General features: G+C 40.4%; 2 protein-coding genes across 7 annotated transcripts in view; both read right to left on the reverse strand.

The window, feature by feature from the left end:
- Positions 1-1,510: 1,510 nt before the first annotated feature.
- Positions 1,511-12,013, reverse strand: LOC112136564 (ubiquitin-conjugating enzyme E2 E1). 6 transcript variants are annotated; one of them, XM_024258322.2, is made up of 6 exons: positions 11,858-12,013; positions 10,109-10,291; positions 7,341-7,391; positions 5,915-6,047; positions 1,851-1,998; positions 1,511-1,772 (listed from the first exon to the last, which is right to left on the reverse strand). In XM_024258322.2, exons 2-6 carry the CDS (start codon positions 10,261-10,263, stop codon positions 1,675-1,677), a joined length of 585 nt encoding a protein of 194 aa, XP_024114090.1. In that variant the 5' UTR covers positions 10,264-10,291; positions 11,858-12,013; the 3' UTR covers positions 1,511-1,674. The 6 variants fall into 6 exon arrangements, with proteins under 6 accessions (XP_024114090.1, XP_024114092.1, XP_024114088.1 ...); XM_024258324.2 differs by lacking the exon at positions 11,858-12,013 and adding an exon at positions 11,715-11,851; XM_024258320.2 differs by lacking the exon at positions 11,858-12,013 and adding an exon at positions 11,493-11,661.
- A 5,830-nt stretch (positions 12,014-17,843) lies between these two features.
- Positions 17,844-18,332, reverse strand: part of LOC112136565 (ubiquitin-conjugating enzyme E2 E2) — a gene marked incomplete in the record, with an annotated part of 33,171 nt that continues 32,682 nt past the window's right edge. The window contains 1 exon segment of the mRNA XM_024258327.2: positions 17,844-18,332.

Here is an 18,332-nt window from a genome sequence, read left to right on the forward strand (position 1 = left end):
GTTCTCAATACAGTGGTTCGCCCATGTGACCCATTTGTCGGCCACGCCCCTAGCCGGCCACTTTAACCCAGTGACACAGATTCTAGACAGAAGTGGGCGGAGCCACGCGGCACGTCGACGTAACAGGGGACAGTAACACGGCAGTCACGTTGCAAAGCACAACGTGAAGAGTGTCCGAGCGCGAGCTGACATTCCAGTCTGTTGTTTTTAAAAAACACTTTTCATTTTAATTCAGACTCATAATAACTGCGCATGTGCACATCTTTCACTAAGCAATTCCTCCAAAAATACCCATCAGGCCTCATTTTCATCCTCATTTACTTCACTTTTTTTGATTCAGTCTTTATCAGGACCATCAATCAGACCCGTTTTACGTCACGTGGCTCTCTTTTACTCACTCCTTCTAATATTTTACTCTTTTTATTGAACTTTTTCCCTTTATAACAGTACTATTACTCATCTACAATGAGCTGCTGCGCAGTATACCCTGAATCCTCACGTGGATCCAGTTTTGTCTGAAAGTCTATTTCTGACTGTAAAACCTTAAAAGGTCAAAGTGAGGTTTGCACTTCATTCATGGCCTCCTGGATGAGTTGGAAACGTTCCTGCATGTCCTAATGCTGCAGAAATGTTTAAATGTTTAAACTAAATATCCCTAATTATCTGGATGGGAACCAATAAGATCAGTGCAGTCTCTGTGACTTTAGTGTGCAGTGATAGTTTGTCTAAAAAGATAAACCTGCAACAAAATTCATAAAAACTTCTTTCTCTATGCATTTTACTCTAAATAAAATAGTCACAAATGTATTAAAACACGTTTTTTGTCATTACTACACTGTTGCTGCACTTGAACTTTGTGTACAAACACACAAAAGTGTTCCTCAAACCTGTCGTGTGTGTACTCACTTCTAGCTTGTAGAATTAGTATGAGTTGATGTCATATTTTAATGGTTTTATGGCACATAAAATGCACAAATCTGCTTTAATTTTCTGTTTCCAATGATGAAACCCAAAAATGATGTTCAAACCAGTTTTTTAACGGTTAGAATCCTATTTTAAAGATATTTTTTGAATTTTTTTTCCTTTGAAACTTTATTTTTTCTCTAAATACCAACGGGAATTCTTTTTTTTCTGCCTGAAATTATATTTAGTTTTTGAAAAATACTCCATACAATCAATATTATAATTTTGAGTTTCGGTTTAATGAAACTGAAACTATAAACTTTAATGTTGAAATGAATGAAACTGAAGCCGTTGAGCAGAAGTGTGGTGGTGGGAAGCTGAAGGTCTGGTTATCTCAGCTCCTCATCTTAACCGCAGAGACCCTGAAGTGTCTCATCAGCACAAACACGGAACACCAAGTTCAGAGCTTCAGCATCGACCTCCTGTGGGCTGCAGACGCTCGTGCACAGCCGGGATTCACCAGCCTGAAGGTTCTGGTCTGCCGGACCGTCCAGACCGGACGACACAACGCTTGTTTTTGATGTGCATCATTAGATAAAAGCAGCAGGACAGGGTTTGCATGTTGTTCCTTTATTACCGTATTTGTTGATTTAACTTAATAAGGAAGCAAAAAAAAAAAAAAAAAAAGAATCCAACAAAACAAAAAAACAGACAAAATTCTAAAAATCTGCGACACAACCGGACCCCCCCTCCCGCTGCCGTCCCGTGGGCTTATGTGGCGTATCTCTTCGTCCACTGTTTGGCTGTTCGGTCGTGTTCTGCTCTGTTGGTCGTGTACTGGGTGGCGATGCTTCCCACCAGCGGATCAGCTGCAGGACAAACGGATAAACCACAGAGTGAGGCGGGTACAGATGAGGGTAAAGTGGGTGTTCAGGTGCTCGCCTCACCTGGGTTGCAGTCTGTGAGCAGGGAGCAGATGGACAGCAGCACCTTGGAGATGGTGAGGGCGGGGCTCCAGTTGTCCTTCAGGATGTCCAGGCAGATCACCCCCTGACTGTTGATGTTGCAGTGATAGATCCTGGTGCGGAATGTGACCTGCAGCGGAGGAGAACCAACACAACATGAAGAGGAGCCGCTGGTCCTTCTCATTCAACAGCTGTGAGGGAAACGCGCCCTCTGGTGGCTGAAGAGAGGAACTGCCACCAGCAGAGGGCTGAAAATTATGTGAAGTTTAGTGAGAATTCACTCTATAGTGATCAGGTTTTTGGGCACGTAAAAACTCAAAGATTTCATCAATCTTGGTATTAAAACATTCAGCTCGTTCAGGATATTACTGCTTGTCTTTTTGGTTTTCATAAACTTCATAGTTTTTGAAATATTGAGCAAAATGTGCCCCATAGGAAATGAATGACAACGTCTTCATATTTTGAAAAATTAAACAGATTAGCAACAATCCTTTAAATATATTCATCTTTTATAGTCATTTTCATAAAATTAGAGTTTACCTAGTATTTCCTGACGTTTTTGGCTTATTTGTTATCTAATGGGTCTTTTATGCTAATTTAGAGTTTAGCTTCTATTTTAACAACATGCTAATGTCATTGATTAATTTAGTTTACTGAGGAATTTTGGGCTATTTTTGAGCTTAGCTAGTATTTCAGCAACAAGCTAGCTTTTTTGGCTAATTTGGCATCTACTGAGGTTTTTGGCTAATTTGGCATCTACTGAGGTTTTTTGGCTGATATGGAGTTTAGCTAATATTTAAACAACACACTAATATATTTGTTTTAGGGGTTTTTAATAAATATAGTACAAATTTAGGTCAGCTTCAGCGCTCTTTCATAGTTCTAACAAAATTTAGTCTTTTAGCAAATGTAACATTTTGCAAATAGATTTTGTGTTTTCAGCAAATAAAGTAAATTGCGTCGCCATTTTCAGCAAAAAGCTTCAGCATCTTCAATGACTTGCATTTATTTACGCCTCCGTGGTTTTTACTGAACCCCACAGACGGACGACAGGACAGCAGAAGCAGGACTCAAACCCTCGTCTGCTGCACCCTCTGCACGACCGGTTCAATCCCCCAATGCTCAAAGAGACACTCCTTTAAGGCAGAGGACAGAACTCCTAAAACCTGACCTCACACTTTGCATGAAGTCAGCTGTTCTTCCTCAAAACCCCGTCTGGTTCAGGTGAGACTCTGAACCGGTCCAGAAACATCAGGAGGATTCTGGTTCCTGATGCAGAACCGTGAGGGAACACCGTGTCCTCTCAGGCCGCTCCATCCTGCGACGGTCCGGATGGGTTTAAAGGGCCGGAACCTTTCCCACCCCCGTGCTGCTTTGAGCGTGGAATCAAAGGAACGCCTCCTCCTACTGACCCTCTCACTGAGGAGGCGTGGCCAAATGTTCAGGTCATCATCGGCGCACAGCAGAAAACGAGGACGGCGTTTGCACTTCGTCCGTCCCTCTGCAGCAGCAGGAGGAGGAAACCCATCAATCAGGAATGTGAGCGCTCGGAACGCCGCTCAGCTCAGCGGAAAAAACAAACCTGCTGTCATTTGGTGTGGGGGGGTCTGCGTGTATCTCTGCCTCAGCGAGTAACAAACCTCAGACGGTCAGCAGAGGAAGCGCCTTTTTGAGGACCCGTCAGGTTCTATGTCCCACGGATAAAAACATGCAGAAAAACAGCTGATGGAGGAACCCAAAACATCAGGAGGTCGACACGTGGAAAAGAAAATCTCCCAGAATCCAACAGTTCACTTTCAGACAGATCTGGTCTCTTCAATAGAGATTATGTCCAAATTCTCTCCCTTAAATAACCCCAAAAAGACCATAAAGCACAGGACCAATCAGTGTTCAGTTTGAACGGCACTTCCCCAGTTCCTTTCAATATTTGTGTCTTTTTAAAATGCTAAAAGTTACAAATTTCTCTCAGTAAAAACCTAACAAATATGAACAATTTATGAAGACTATTTATCTATCCTCTGTGTTCTGAGTACTGCTGGGCGATATGGAAGAAAAATGTACGTCACAATATCAGTTATTTATATCTTAACAATATATATCACAATATACCACAATAAAGTATATTTTCAGTTATTCTCTAATAAAAATCGAAAAAATGTCATCGCTCACTTATCACTTTATTTTTTTAAGTGACATGAAGCTTAATAGTCACAAATGACAAACATTTTTAGGAGTTTCTTAGAAGAAGACATTTTTGCACTAAAGTTCATTAATATAAATAAACAAAAACAATAGTAGAGAAATGCCACAACTGACACTTCTATCGTTCACATGATGCGTATCGTCATATCGCCCAAGAGAAATTGCTCAAACGCAATGCATTGTGGTCTATATTCACCGATCTAGTGAACATCGATGTTTATTGTTTTTTTGCAGAGACTTCTGGGAATTCGAGATCTGAAGATCTCAGAAAAATGCGAACGTCTATTAGCGAGTTAAGTCTGATGTCTTCATCTCATTTTAGTGTCAAAATTAAAGAAGTATTTTGTCTCGACCTGCCCTGGAAACGATTATTCCTGCTTTCATTCCTTCTCGTTCAGATGACTGTAACTCCCGTTTTAACAAACGTTCCCTTAACCGTCTGCAGCTCGTCCAAAACTCTGCTGCGAGGTTCTTAACAGGAGCCAGTGAACGGACACACATCAGTCCACTGTCGTCTGTCACATTTCAAACTGATTTTAAAATTCTACCTTTAGTTTCTTGCATGGTCTAACCCTGAAGCACATCTCTGACCTTCAACCCCATAATCTTCATCCCGATGCTTGAAGTCTTCCAACCAAAATCTATTAAGCATTCCAAAAACTATATTATTATTATAGTATTTTTATTTGAGTTTTCATTTTAATTATGTTCCTTTAATAAAATACTTTGTGATTCTTTCTAAGAAAAGAGCCATAGAAATAAAGATAATCGATTCTTTTACCCTGAATCTAGGCTGAAGTTATAGTAAAGTTTGGAGCTAACAAAATTATACCCATGATCCTCTCTGTTGGTGACTTAAAAAATCCTTTTGAAGGCTTTTATTAACTTATTTTTTGTTTACTTTACTTAGCACATGCATATTTTCCAATCAATGTTAGGACAAATAGACATAATTTTGTAAATAATTTCCAGAACTACTAACAACATTTGTTGTTTTTGTATCATCTCTGCTTTGATCTCTTGAAATGAACCGTCTCCATTTTCCACAGCAGGAACCAGAAAGCTGAACTCTGACTGGGATGTTTTGTTTGTTTGTTTACAGGATTCTAATGTTGTTGTTTACGTTGATCCCACAAGAGGACGCCGCAGTAAACCAGCTTTCACTGATTCACACGGTAGTTTGATGTTGTTCCTGTATTTTTTAGGAGACCCAGAGAAGCAGCAGCGTGAAGGGTTCCGCCCAAAGGACACCTGGATCTTTAGGCTTATTGCACTCCTGGAGGTGAACCCAGGTTTCCTGCACCGATCCAACACCTGACTGGACCATCCAGACACTTGTGATTCCCATGATTGTAGAATACGGCAAAGTTATTATTTTTGGATTTTTTCATCTGTTCTTGAGGAGATGAGGAAATTCTCCTGCAGGGTCAGAGGAAGGAGTGACCCAAACCTCCTGTGACCATCAGAACAAGAGGAACCAGGCTGCAGGTCCAACTACTGCTATGTTCTGAAATAAGAACCGACCAGCAGAAAGAACCGCTGTGGTTCTGAGTCCTCTGAGTACGAAAGCGCATCAGTGTTGGTTAAAGCCCGGTTCACTCGCCGCCAACCATCCAGATGAAACAGCAGAACAGAAAACGGACCGCAGCACAAATCTGAAGAGACCGGGTCATAAGAAGTCAGAATTTGGTAAAAGAGCTGCACAGCAGATGTTCTCGTCACACCAAGTCTGAAGAGAAGAGCCCGGTGTGAAAGCCTCAGCAGAACGGCTCAGTCCAACCTCATTCCAGTACAGAGACAGAACCAGAAGGTTCTGAGGAAACCCAGAGAGCGGAAGCTTCTACCTTGGGGGGTTTGAAGGGGTAGTCTGGTGTGAAGGCGATGTCCAGGAAGAAGACTCCTCCCTCGTAGACGGAGCCCGGCGGTCCCAGGATGGTGGATCTCCACTCATAGATGTTGTCTCCTTTCGGGCCGGCGCTGCAGAGACATGCAGAGATCAGAACCGACTTAGCTCCAGCAGGTTCTGTTCAGTTCTGACTCAGACGTGCAGAAAATAAAAACGTTTGCTCCCCTCCCTGCAGTGACTGTCTGCATTCATTGATTTTAACTCACGGCCTGCAGAACATGCGGTTCTGAACACGTCTGTTCTGCTGCCGGTCTCTGAACTTCAGGATTCTACGTTTTCAGAACCGACACAGAAACAATAGAAACTTCAGGAGTAAAACTACAGGAAACTATTCTGGTTGATCTAAAGAACGAAGAAATGAAAAAACTCCTGGTGATGTTGAGGACGGGTACCAAAACTCAGAGCTGAATTGGTACCGACACATATGGTACCAGTGGTACTGTATAAAAATGCAGATGTTGGTGCTTCATTTCAGATTTCTTAATCCCTTATTTCTATTCAGTTCTGGTGAAACCGTTCTAGCAAATCATTTGATCTTTCCAGCAATTGAGGGGGGGGCTCATATAAAAATGGGTGTGGCCATGAGGGTGGGCGGAGCTTCAGTCAAATTGTCAAAGGGGCAGTGAGCAAAAGTTTGTCAGAACTCCACGCTAAAACATTGTAATTCAGCGACCCGATGGATCAGAGCGACGTTTACAAAGCCCTGAAAACAGACCGTTGTCATGGCGATAGCGTTTACTTCAGGGGTATGAAAACAGAGATGCAGCGCTGCAGTGCAGAGGACATAGAGCATCACATGTTATGTTCACATCAGGGATTCAAGCCTGATTTTCTGGACTTCATTTGTTCCCACATCCTGAAAAACATGGATGATGTTGAGCGAGTATCTCAGTATCTACAGTATGTTCAGAGAACTCTACAGAGCTGTCAGTAAACACGTCGTCGTGTCTGGGTTCATCAGATCGCTCAGAGTCAGGTGTATCCCACCTTTGCCCGACAGTCTGACACTGGATAAACCCAAACGGTACCCATCCCCAACCAACAGCTGAGAAACAACGTCTGAAACCAGAGGATCCTTCAGCTTTGAGGCTCCAGAGAATCACAGATCATCACATGGAGAACACCTGGACCAAAGCAGAACCGAGGAACCGACTGACCCACATGTGACCAAGAACACGACTCGTGCAGGAGGCCGTCAGAGAAGATAGAAAGAGTCGGTTCAGGTTTTATGATCCAACAGTCAGAAAGAGACTTTAGGACAAACAGGAGAGTTAATGGAGAAAGACGCCGCAGGAACTGCTTCTTTTTAAAGTTCTCCTTTGATGTTTTTCATTTCACAAATGTCCATTCAGTCTCAAACGTACCTGCAGTTTGGCGGGGGGTCCAGAGTGATGTCTGCCAGCTCTTTCTGAATCCTGCACACAAAGATGACACAATCAGCACTGATTCACACGTAAACGGATTCAGTATCAGTTCAGAACAGAAATAAAATAAGACAGTCTCGCATAATTTCCTCAAAAGCATAACTGGAGATATTCTGAAGGGTCTTTCCTCTGAATCATTATAGATTACTGTGTTTCTCTGATGCTTTGTGTGTCAAAAACTCCCTGAAGTCTCTTCAGAATCAGAATGTAACTGAACCTCCACAGAAGATTCAGACGATCTTTAAAAATCATCACAGAACTTCTTTATAAGGTTGGAGTGAAAGAACTGCAGATTGTGATTCCATCTGAACATCTAAAGTCCCGAGGGTTCTTCCACACGCATGTGTAGAGGTTAATGTTTGCACCTGAGTGAGGGAAGCAGGAAACGGAGCGTCTGAACCATTGTTTTTGGAAAACTATTTGCATGAAGATCCTCAACAGAACAGACAGAACGAGGTCAGAACTGAAAAGGCTGCGCGTGGCGTAAACGAGGAACGTTCTAGACATCTACAACGATGGAGAGCAAACGAACCACAAACTATCAGAGAGGTAATGACGGATCGCTGCGGCGAGAAAAGAAACTGGTCATAGAAACTGTCCTCACTGCAAACCTGTGACACACATTAGAAACATCAGTGGAGCATCAGTCAGTACACTCAGCGTACTGACTGATGCTCCAGACTGTTGAGGCTCATTACAAGAACATCTATTGAATTTAATCATTCATTAATCACAAGATGCAACACAATTATTAACATCCGTTGATTACTTTGAGTGACACTTATGTTTAAAAAAAGAAAAACAAGTTTTAAGCTTCTAAAAATGAGAATTCAGAATTTTATCAAAGAGTTAATTTAGCATTTTAAGACACACTCAGATTAAAACTGTGTTTTTAACATGTTCTTGTGGCATTTTTTGATGGAGAAGATATAGAGAAGTAGAGTCAGGAATCAATTTAAAAAATTAACTAATTAATCGTGATTACATTTCTTTTGTTTAAGTAACGTATTTGGTGACCATTTATTATCCGTGAATAATTAAAATGAATTCACACACAAAACTGTACATCTAGAACATTAACTTATACTAAAATACATCAGATTAATCACTTTTGGGTCGCGATAAATCACTCTATGTGGCTTTTGTACAAAAACAGGCCAGAAAGAAATGTTTCCTTCATTTTTATCTTCTGAAATGTTTAAATTTATCAAGCGTTGACTTAGAAGAGTAAATTGTGAGCACAAAACACATCAAAAGTGAGATAATCAGAACTCTAAAGACTTTTATGTCTGCAGTGTTACTACAAGAAAACAGAGATGTTGACATTCAGCCAAAAGAAACAAACCGGCAGAAAAAAACAACTTTTCCTGCATCTTCTGGACAAAAACAAGATGAACTTTCTCTCTGAACTGACGCTTTATTTAACCTATTGTGACGATCAACATTTATATCGCTTTTCTCTGTTGCTTCAGTCGGGGCTCAGTGACCCGTTGTCGTGACAACAAATCAAAGAGTCAGTTTTTTTGTGAAAAAGTGATCTAACCTGGAAAAAAATAACAAGATTAAAGTACTAAAAAAACTAATGAATATGTATTTAATTTGTAAATAACTATGGTATTAGTGAGATAATAGCAGATGAAGAGTGATAATACACGCTGCAGAAACCGGCAAAGCAAAGGAGTGCTGAAATGAGGCGTGATTCTTATGCGTTTATGAATTTTAACGTGTTAATTAGGGTCTATTAATCGCATCCGTTAACACGTTAATGTTCACAGCTCCAAGAGAAAGAAAATTAAGATCAAAATTGCATTTCTCAGTATTCCTTTACTCAAATTGTTGTGATTCATCCACTTGGAGACCAATAGATCCATGAACGTCTTTGTTTTCCTGGTTTGAGCTGGAATCTGGATCTGAACTGTACGGCTGGATAGTTTTAGTTTATCAATTTATCAGGGCAGCGTGCAAACACGCTAAGTTAAGAAGCAAAGATGCTAACACCAGATTGTAGCTAAATATAATTTCCATCCGATACCGCTCACCATTTCTGCAAAATTAAATTAAACATGTTAAAAGACTTTTTTTTTTATAAATAAGCAATTTGTGTTTCAAAATAGAAACTTGAAAGATGAATTTAACCTTTAGTTTAATGGTTTTAATCAGAATGATGACGTTTGACAGAGATATTATTGTTTCAAAATGAAACAAACTTTCCATCAGATCTCAGAGTGTGGAGACGATAACTCTGTTAGCTTGAGTAACAGAAAGCATGAAAAGAAATAGGAACTAAAAAGATTTATCTGGAAACATGCTGGTTCTTTGTGGTCATCCTGAGCACTCGAGTCATAAATGTGAAAACTGTCCAAAAGTACATTTTATGTAAATGATACGTTTTCATCAAATTGGATTTTGTTTCTAAACTGAACATTTGAATCTCTACTGGAAATATTAGATTTGATCAAAATGTTAACACCTAAAATTGTACATTTTTAAAATGTTTATTTTTTTAACTAAAGGAGCAAATTTTCAAACCATAACTGTCCATATTTTTGCATGTGAAGTGTCAGACTCCAGATCTCCAGAGCTGTTTCTAAGAAATCCAGCCTCGTCTGCTTGATTACCTGGTTCAGGTGTGTTTAGCCAATAAGCAGCATCAATGACAGGTTAGCCTTGTGGTCTAAAGTGAAGCTTTTAATAGAAAGCAACGTCACCTTTTGGCACTGGTGGAAAGCAGCTTGGAGGTTTTGCTCATGCTGACTTTGCTCTCCCGTTTCTTCTTGCAAGTCGCGTCTTTCTGTCGGGTTTGGCTCGATGAAGGTGGTGATGAAGAAGAGCTGGTGCTGGCACGGGAATCCTCATCCGACATTCCGCTGTTGAAGGAGAAGAGTCGGAACCTGAGGAAGGAACCAAACCCACTGTGAGGAAGAACCGCAGCTCCAGAAATGTTCAAAAACCCCAAATAAATATAGAGAAGTGAGAACTCAAAGGTTCTCCTGACATCTGTAAAACGGCAAAGGCTGACGTTGTCTCAAAAATCTGAATTTCCTACTCCGCAATAACAAATCCCACTCAGGATTTTCCTCGTGGTTCTGCTTCTCCAGCTCCACCACCCCGCCTGTTCACTGCCGACTCAGGTGTTTCCACATTCTGACTGACGCAACACACCCGATCCAGGTAATCAGCAGCTGGCAGGGCAGGAAGAGCTGGAAACAGACAAGGCGGGGAACCTTTTGGTTTTTAAGCAAAATTGTCTGTTTTATTGTAGAACACAGACTCCTGTGGGTTTGTCTTTGCGTTTCGGATCAGAACCGCTCACAGCCGATGATTACCCAGAGGGAGTCTAGGAATTGTACCAAAAACAATCAATAGAATTGGTTGATTCTAATATAGGCAATTATGACACAGATGAAACTAATCTGGCAAAACCTGAAGTTTTAACCATAATAGTTTGTCCTGTTATAACCGTTTAACCCCTGAGATGTCACAGGCGGTGCTTTAAAAATAAACTTTTTAACATACTGTAACCTTTCAACCATTAACACAATTAATCTAATTCCAGCAGAGAAAAGCAGTTTGTGTTAATGGTTGAAAAGTTATGGTAAGTCAAAGAAGAGTTACACTGGAGCTGTAGCTGCAGTGTTAAAGTCTCCTAAAGGAAATCACGTTAGCTAATTGTCGTTTTATTATTAAAAGTTTTACATTTTAATTTGAGCAAAATAAGTACTTTTTAATCAGTGAAATTATTATCATTAAAAATACATTACATTGTCCAGGGGACGAGATCTGCTTACGCGTTTTTGGACTGTCAGCGCATCTCTGGTCGCTACTCTCGCGAGAGTTACGAATAATACATTGTTTAAATTTACGTAACTTCACGCTTTCCGCAGCGGTTAACGCAAACGCAGCTAGCTACGATACTAGCTACCATACGAAGCAACATCCCCCCAAAAAACATAATTTTACCGAAAGAAAATGGTAAAAACACATCACGTAAAACGATTATAAAGTCGTAAAGACTAGCTAGCCGCCCCCCTCGCGCTTCATGAACGCACTATACCTGCTAACGCCCCCCCCACAACCACCACCTCACTTAACTCCATCCGAGTCAGGCCCAACGAGTTCGGGGAGGATTTCTGACCAACAACCGTTTAAATGATCTTTTGTCAACAAATAAATGTGTTATTTCTGTCGAACTTCGAATTGTAACGAGATAAATCCAGGAACGCGGCAGTCACTGCGTACGACTACGGCTAGGAACCATTCCGCTCCAGCACATAGCCGGAGCCCATCCCCGTGTGACTGCCGAGCGTCTCTCGCCTTTTCGTCGGTGTTTTATCTCCTTCCGCCGCTTGTTTACCGTCACCGACTAAAAACAGACGGACGGCAGCAGCGGCGCGGCTCCGAACCCCCTCCCTGAGCTCCAAACGTCGGCTTCGGGCCGTCCAACTTCTCCAACTTACCCAGTCTATTGTGTCTGGACCTCCGCCACGGTCGAGGCTGGCTGCTGCCTGTCGCCCTCTGCGGAACGGAAGTAGCCTTCCGCGGCCGCAGAGCGCAGAGCGGCGCCGGTCCCGCCGTGGAAACACCAGTTCCTCCGCGCATACTTTTATTTTATTCAACTTCATAAATCCTCTTTTGGTCCAACATTTTGGTTTGACTGGTTACTTTGCTGCGATGGGACATTTAATTGAAGAACTAACACTTAAAAACGCATCAACGTGGAACACAAAACATGAAAGAATGGATTTTATTTAGACATATTTAATATTTCTCCTGCTATGAGTGAGCATCAACAACCACAGAAACCTGTAGTGTGCTCGCAATTACTCATGAAGGCTGCATCCTCCTGAGAACAGCATCACTTTCTAAAGGCTCCTGGTGACAGCCTTTGCAAAGAAGCTTTGCATCCTGTCAAACATGCATTTATGTCACATTTATGCAGAATGTTAGCATGGAAGCAGCATCACAGGACAGAAGGAATGTGGGAAACTCTTTGTAGGCATGTCCAAAGTCTGGCCGAATGTGGCCATGCTCAAATTTCCCACTGGCCTGCAGACTCCTGTCATAAAATCAAAACTTCAAGACTTTTAAAAACAGGGGTGTTAAACTCAATCGCACAAGGGCCCAAAAATCTAGAACATACCTTAGACATAAATAAAATAATTGTTTAATAATTGTAAAATAAATGTTTAAAACTTTAAAACCTTAACTTTTTAACATAACATTGAACTAGATATATAGCATTACTTGCGATAATGCTAGTGTGAACGCTGTAAGCTGAATTTGGCCGCTAAAGATGCTAGTGCTGATAGCTGAAGATGCTGAAATTGATCGCTGAAAACGCTGAAGCTGATAGCTAGCTAAAATGTTAGCTAAATGCCAAATTAGCTAACTACAAAAAAAACTAAAAACGTAGGTTAGCAAGAAGAGCTAGCATATAGCTGAAAAAAATAGATCAAAACAACCTAAAAGACTGGAAAAAGCCTAAATAAGCCAAAACAGCTAGCATGTAGCTGAAATATTAGCTAAACCTCCAAATAGACAAAAAGAAATCTTAGTAAATTCCAAAGTAGTCACAAAAGCTGGCATGATACCCATTTTTTAAACTTGAAAACTGTAACTTTTTAACATAATTATCAATAATAAAAAGTAGGAATAGTATTCCAGAATAAATCAATTTAAACCTTTAATAATTTTCAATATTTTTCTCTCCATAAAAATATATCTAACATAATATAGATTATACAAGTTAGAAATGAGAGCAAGATAACATCGAGCCATTAAAAACCATACGTTCAAATGATCAGGAGGGTCGGATAGAATAAGCAGGAGGGCCGGATCCGGCCCCCGGGCCTTGACTTTGACAGGTGTGTTCTAAAAACTCAGATTTATTGATTGTGATTGGCTGAGCCGTTGTAAACCTGTTGCAACAACCTGTTGCCCTTTGAGGCCTTCTTTGATTTACTGTAACTTTTCAACCGTTAACACAATCAACAACATTCTAGTAGATTCTGAAAAGCGGCTCGCGCTTTGGAATGACGTTGATCGTGTTGAAAAGTTACGGTATGTTAGATTTTGTGCTTAAGCGTCACCGACGACGCCACAGGTGTTTAAAGGTTAAGGGCCAAATGAAAAGTACTGGTTTCTTTGTTTCATCAAACCACAATGGTTTATAATTCTGAATAAGATAACCATTTGTGTCGTTTTCTTGTTCACATGGTTTAAAGATGAACTTCGAAGGGACATTTAAAGGGAACGTTTTTTTTAAGGTAGTATGACCTTTTAAAAATGTTATTACAGCGATGTTATAATGTATTTCTGAGCACTAACGTAGCTGACCGGCAACTTCTGAGGATGTCTTTGTAACGTCCAAATTTGAGGAGACTCTTTTTCCATATCTCTTCGTTTGGAGGGCTCAATGTAGGGATAGGGAGAAGGTGTAGGTTAAAAAATTCCTATTTGGCTCTAGTTTCTGCTGAACAGCAGGAGTTTATTAAATATTCCACTCTGAGTTGTGGGTGTGGGAGTAACCCTCCACTGATATCCCATCATCCTTTGTTTACACCCTCTCCTGCTAGCTTACAAAACCTCAGAACCTCAAGCTACAAAAAATGCTTCTATCCAGCCGTAAAGTTGTGATCCAGATTCCAGCTCAGACGAGGACATTCATGGATCTATCGGTCTGCATCAGAATGGAGCGGAGCGGGAGACTGTGGTCCATTTCGGTTTCTGCGTGACAACTTAGAACTTGTTTAAAAAGTGTTTTTTTTAATCTATTAAGGTATGAATAAAAATAAATACTCAGAAACACAGTTTTAATCTTAAATTCTATCATATTTGTCCTCCACCATGATAAAAAAAACTTCAAGAACATGTTAAAAACACCAATTTTGCTGGAGTCTTTAAATTAGAAGTTTACAGTGAATATTTAATAGGGAATAATATTTAACATTTCATGTGAACACAGCTTTAAAGTTGACAAAAGTGTATTTAAATTTTAAATGTATTAACAAATTCATAAAGCACGATTTAGACTTTTAGTATTATTATTATTTGTATTCACAGTACTGTATAAGTCCGTTGACCATCTATGAAAACAAAGAACTTATACTCTGAAAACACAATAATTTGAATATAATTCTGCTCCATGGGAGGAGATGAGAATTATCCCATTGGAAAAAGATAACTTTTATCAAATAGTTCCTTTGGATTTATTGAGATCATGAATGAATGGTCGGCCCCTCACAGATTTTCACTTCACCAGATCTGACCCTCTGTGTCCAAAGTCTGGATGCTCCGGCCTAAAACCAAACCCGTTTTCATAAACTAGCCTCCGCTTTTATGTTTTCAAGTAAATTAAACAGCTTTGGTGCTCTTCCAGCTTTCATCTTGCAGGCTAATTGCAGCATTAATATTCCAGTGTGCTGCTGATCAATAACATTTGCAGAGATCCAGCTGGAATCCTTCAGTTGTGAGGAGAAGACGCCCGAGGCGTCATCTGCTCCGCTTCAGCGCCAACAGCCTTATTTATGACGCCAACAGGAAGTTCTTTGAAGAAAGCTGTTTTTCTGCACGCTCACTCTGGATCAATTCACACCTACAGTAACTGAGGGTTTTTATTAGTTTACAGTGAAATGATTGATTTTTATGGACAAGTTATTCACACAAAACCAGAGGAAACGACACCAGTCTGCAGAAGTTCTGATCCTCGTGGTTTGTTTGATCAAAACCTTTTTCTGTTCTCAACTCCTTTTAGTTTTGCAAAACCTCTAAGTAGAAAGAAGCTCATCTCTCAAAGCAAAAATGACCTTTGGAAGAGTTCAGTGTTCCATCTGGACTCTGGTTCTGTTCAGTGCCCCATCTGGACTCTGGTTCTGTTCACACTGCATCAGTGCTCCATCTGGACTCTGGTTCTGTTCAGTGCCCCATCTGGACTCTGGTTCTGTTCACACTGCATCAGTGCCCCATCTGGACTCTGGTTCTGTTCACACTGCATCAGTGCTCCAGCTCCTCCTTTGGATGCAGTAGAACCAGACTGAGATGTTCTGATGGAAACTCTCAGCTGTCTGCAATGTGAATTGTCTCAAACCAGGTTTGTGATGAAACTTGTTTACATCCAACAATGGGGCAGATTTTTTTAGTCACAAAGCACACAGACAATAATCACTCTACATGACACTGCAAACAGAAATACAAAATTATTTTAAGAACTACTCAAATCGCTTGTAAATAAAAAAAACTAGACTAGAATGTCTCATAAGTAGTTAATTCCCCGTCATTCTCCCAAAACCAGAAATCTTTGGTCAGTTCTGTGCAAATAAAGACCCACTCTGATGAAAATGATATTTTTAACATGTTTTTGTGTATTTTCTAATGAAGGACACGTATAAAAACAAAGAATTGCATTGATCAGTATTTCTTTTGATTTCAATTGTGAATTGTGAAAAATTTTTGTTTAAAAAATCATTTTGGTGACATAGAAAATATGGTGGGCGGGGCCTCAGTCTCCCTGCTCCGCCCCATTCTGATGCATCTACAAATAGATCCACGAACGTCTTTGTTTTCCTGGTCGGAGCTGGAATCTGGATCAGAACTGTTCATCTGGTATTCCTCCCCATTTTTGTTGCACCAGCAATGTTAGGTTGGGGGTGTGAGGGGCTGTAAGCTAGTGGGACAGCATGTAAACAGAGAGCTCTCAGTGATGGCTGACTTGCAGGGGGCGTGCTTACTCTGTGGCCCCGCCCACAACTCCCTGGGGTCTCTTCACTTGGTCCGAGGCCATCCCACGCACAAAGGATATTTCTGGCCCAGAACCCAACCACCACAGTCTGCTGACCATCACGCTGCATTCCTGTTTCACTGTTCAATCTTTCAACTACATTAAAGATTTCTCCTGATGGACATTAAGGAAAGCTTAATTAATTAACTTGTTTTTACAAAAGGAAAATCCAAAGCTGCTCATTTTGTGAAGTAATCTTAGTGTTCCAACATTTATTTTTTCCATGATCACATTTATGTGGACATGTTAATCTTATGTATTGCAACGACACAAAGTTATTTATTTTGCCCTAAAACTCCAATATCATTAAGTACGCAAACAGAAAAAAAATGTTTAAAGAAATATCATTTAATAATTGAAAGTTTCTGGTTTGTTTTTGAAGTTTCTAGCTTTAAAAATATCCTTTTAGTTTGGTAATAAATGTAATTCAGGTGAAGCGGGTGTAAGCTTTAATTACATCAGAAATGTACATACATTTAGGTTGCCATGGCAACGCAGTCAGCGGGAAGAAGGTCTGTGAGGTAATGGGATTTATTTTCTTTACTGAGCTTAAGGAATTCTGAGTTTTGGAACCTGATTTAAAAAAAGTAATAAAGGAAAATCAGTCCTTACCTCGTCCGGTTCCTGCGGTCCCGTCCAGGTGTACTCCACCTGGGCACCGGATTTCTTAAGTACCTGATTCCTTCAGGTACCACAGGTGAGTATGAACGCGTCTTTAGCAGGGAGACCGTTTGAAAAGGTCAAAGTTGTCATGTGATCAATAACCTTTTTCTTGTTTTTTTTAAATCAAACTTGGAACCAAATGTTGCAGTTCTTCCAATGACCACTAGAGGACTCAACATCCATGAAAGCTTATCAACTTTTTTTTAATCAGTTTTTAAATTATTAAAGCTCAAATTTGTCTTTAGTTAAGGTCATGATCTTTTGATCTTCAGATCAGTGGGCGGAGCTAACTTCATGTTTGAGACTGTTGAACAAAACAAAAAATAAAACTGCTGGTAGCTTTAAAAATAGTTTTACTTAAATAAAATGTTCCCTTAACAATAAGTGTCTTCAAACCTGCGACCTCAGCCTGTCTAAAGACAATCAAGTGTTGTCTGTAAGGTGTCAAACTTTTATTCAAGTTGGTTTGTTTAAAAATAAATGTATTAAACAACGAACCTAAAGAAATGTTTGATTTGATTTGATTTTTTAAATCAGTTGATGTGCGTTTGATGCTTGAACAGCGTCTGGCGTGCTGTCCGCTACACCACAGCTGCATACCTTCCATGTATGTTAGAAAGGTCAGAGGTCACGAGATGTTTTGGAGATTCCCTAAATGGTTACCATGGTGACAGAGTCTGATGGCAGCCATAGATTTGACTTTAATTTTGTGTGAATGAGATAAAATGTCTCAAAATAAAAGTTTTACATTTTCTCAGCTTGTTGAATGTTTCGGTTATTGAGGAAAGGAGAAGGATGGCGATCCTTCACGAGTCACATTTCTATCGTTTTAAACGTCTTTCTGACCCCGGGTGGATGCAGGAGTCTCTGCTGGAGAACGGCTCCTCCCTGATGCTGGTTACAAACGGCGGATCGAACCATTTCAAGAACGGGGGGAGCCGTTTGCAGCGAACAACCAGAAAAAGGGGGCCCGTAAACGTCGAGGAGCACAAACGGAGCGGGACTTTTTCTCACAAGCCAACCACAGTGTGTTTTATTGGGTGCTTCAGAAATACAAGTGCACGACAAACCACTCTGCAATTGCAGGGGTGGCGGGTAGCCAGTAAATACACAAGTCCTGCCTCTTTCACAGGCAGACCTATACTTTTGTGGTCTGCCTCAAAAGCCTTTGAAAAAATACATACAGTACAAACAAAATCAGAGGAAGTTAAAAAGCATGAAGAATCCACTGAAGCCGGCCTTCCCGTTCCATGCAGGTGAAGAACCCATGACCAGAACCCAGGAGAGCAACGGAAAGCACGTTCGGCGTGTTTGTTCCGGGCGCCACGAAGGAAATGAGAATACATACTGTATAGCTGGAGGACGATGCGTATGATAATTATAATATTCTGTGTTTTTTATCTAATACAATACTTCCAACATTCAGATATTGGAAAATAAAAATCCCAATCTACTCTCTGTATAAAAAAGAAGCTTTCAAGTCAACAAGGAAC

The sequence above is a fragment of the Oryzias melastigma genome, linkage group LG16 (genome assembly GCF_002922805.2).
Source record: "Oryzias melastigma strain HK-1 linkage group LG16, ASM292280v2, whole genome shotgun sequence".
NCBI lineage: Eukaryota > Metazoa > Chordata > Actinopteri > Beloniformes > Adrianichthyidae > Oryzias > Oryzias melastigma.

Bases quoted from the DNA above. Each gene is read 5' to 3' on its own strand.
- LOC112136564 (XM_024258320.2), bottom strand. The intron at 6,048-7,340 runs GTACGTTTGAGA...ATGTCTCTGCAG, and splicing joins GACCCCCCGCCAAACTGCAG to CGCCGGCCCGAAAGGAGACA. The intron at 1,999-5,914 runs GTAGAAGCTTCC...CCTCCGCTGCAG, and splicing joins ACCCCTTCAAACCCCCCAAG to GTCACATTCCGCACCAGGAT.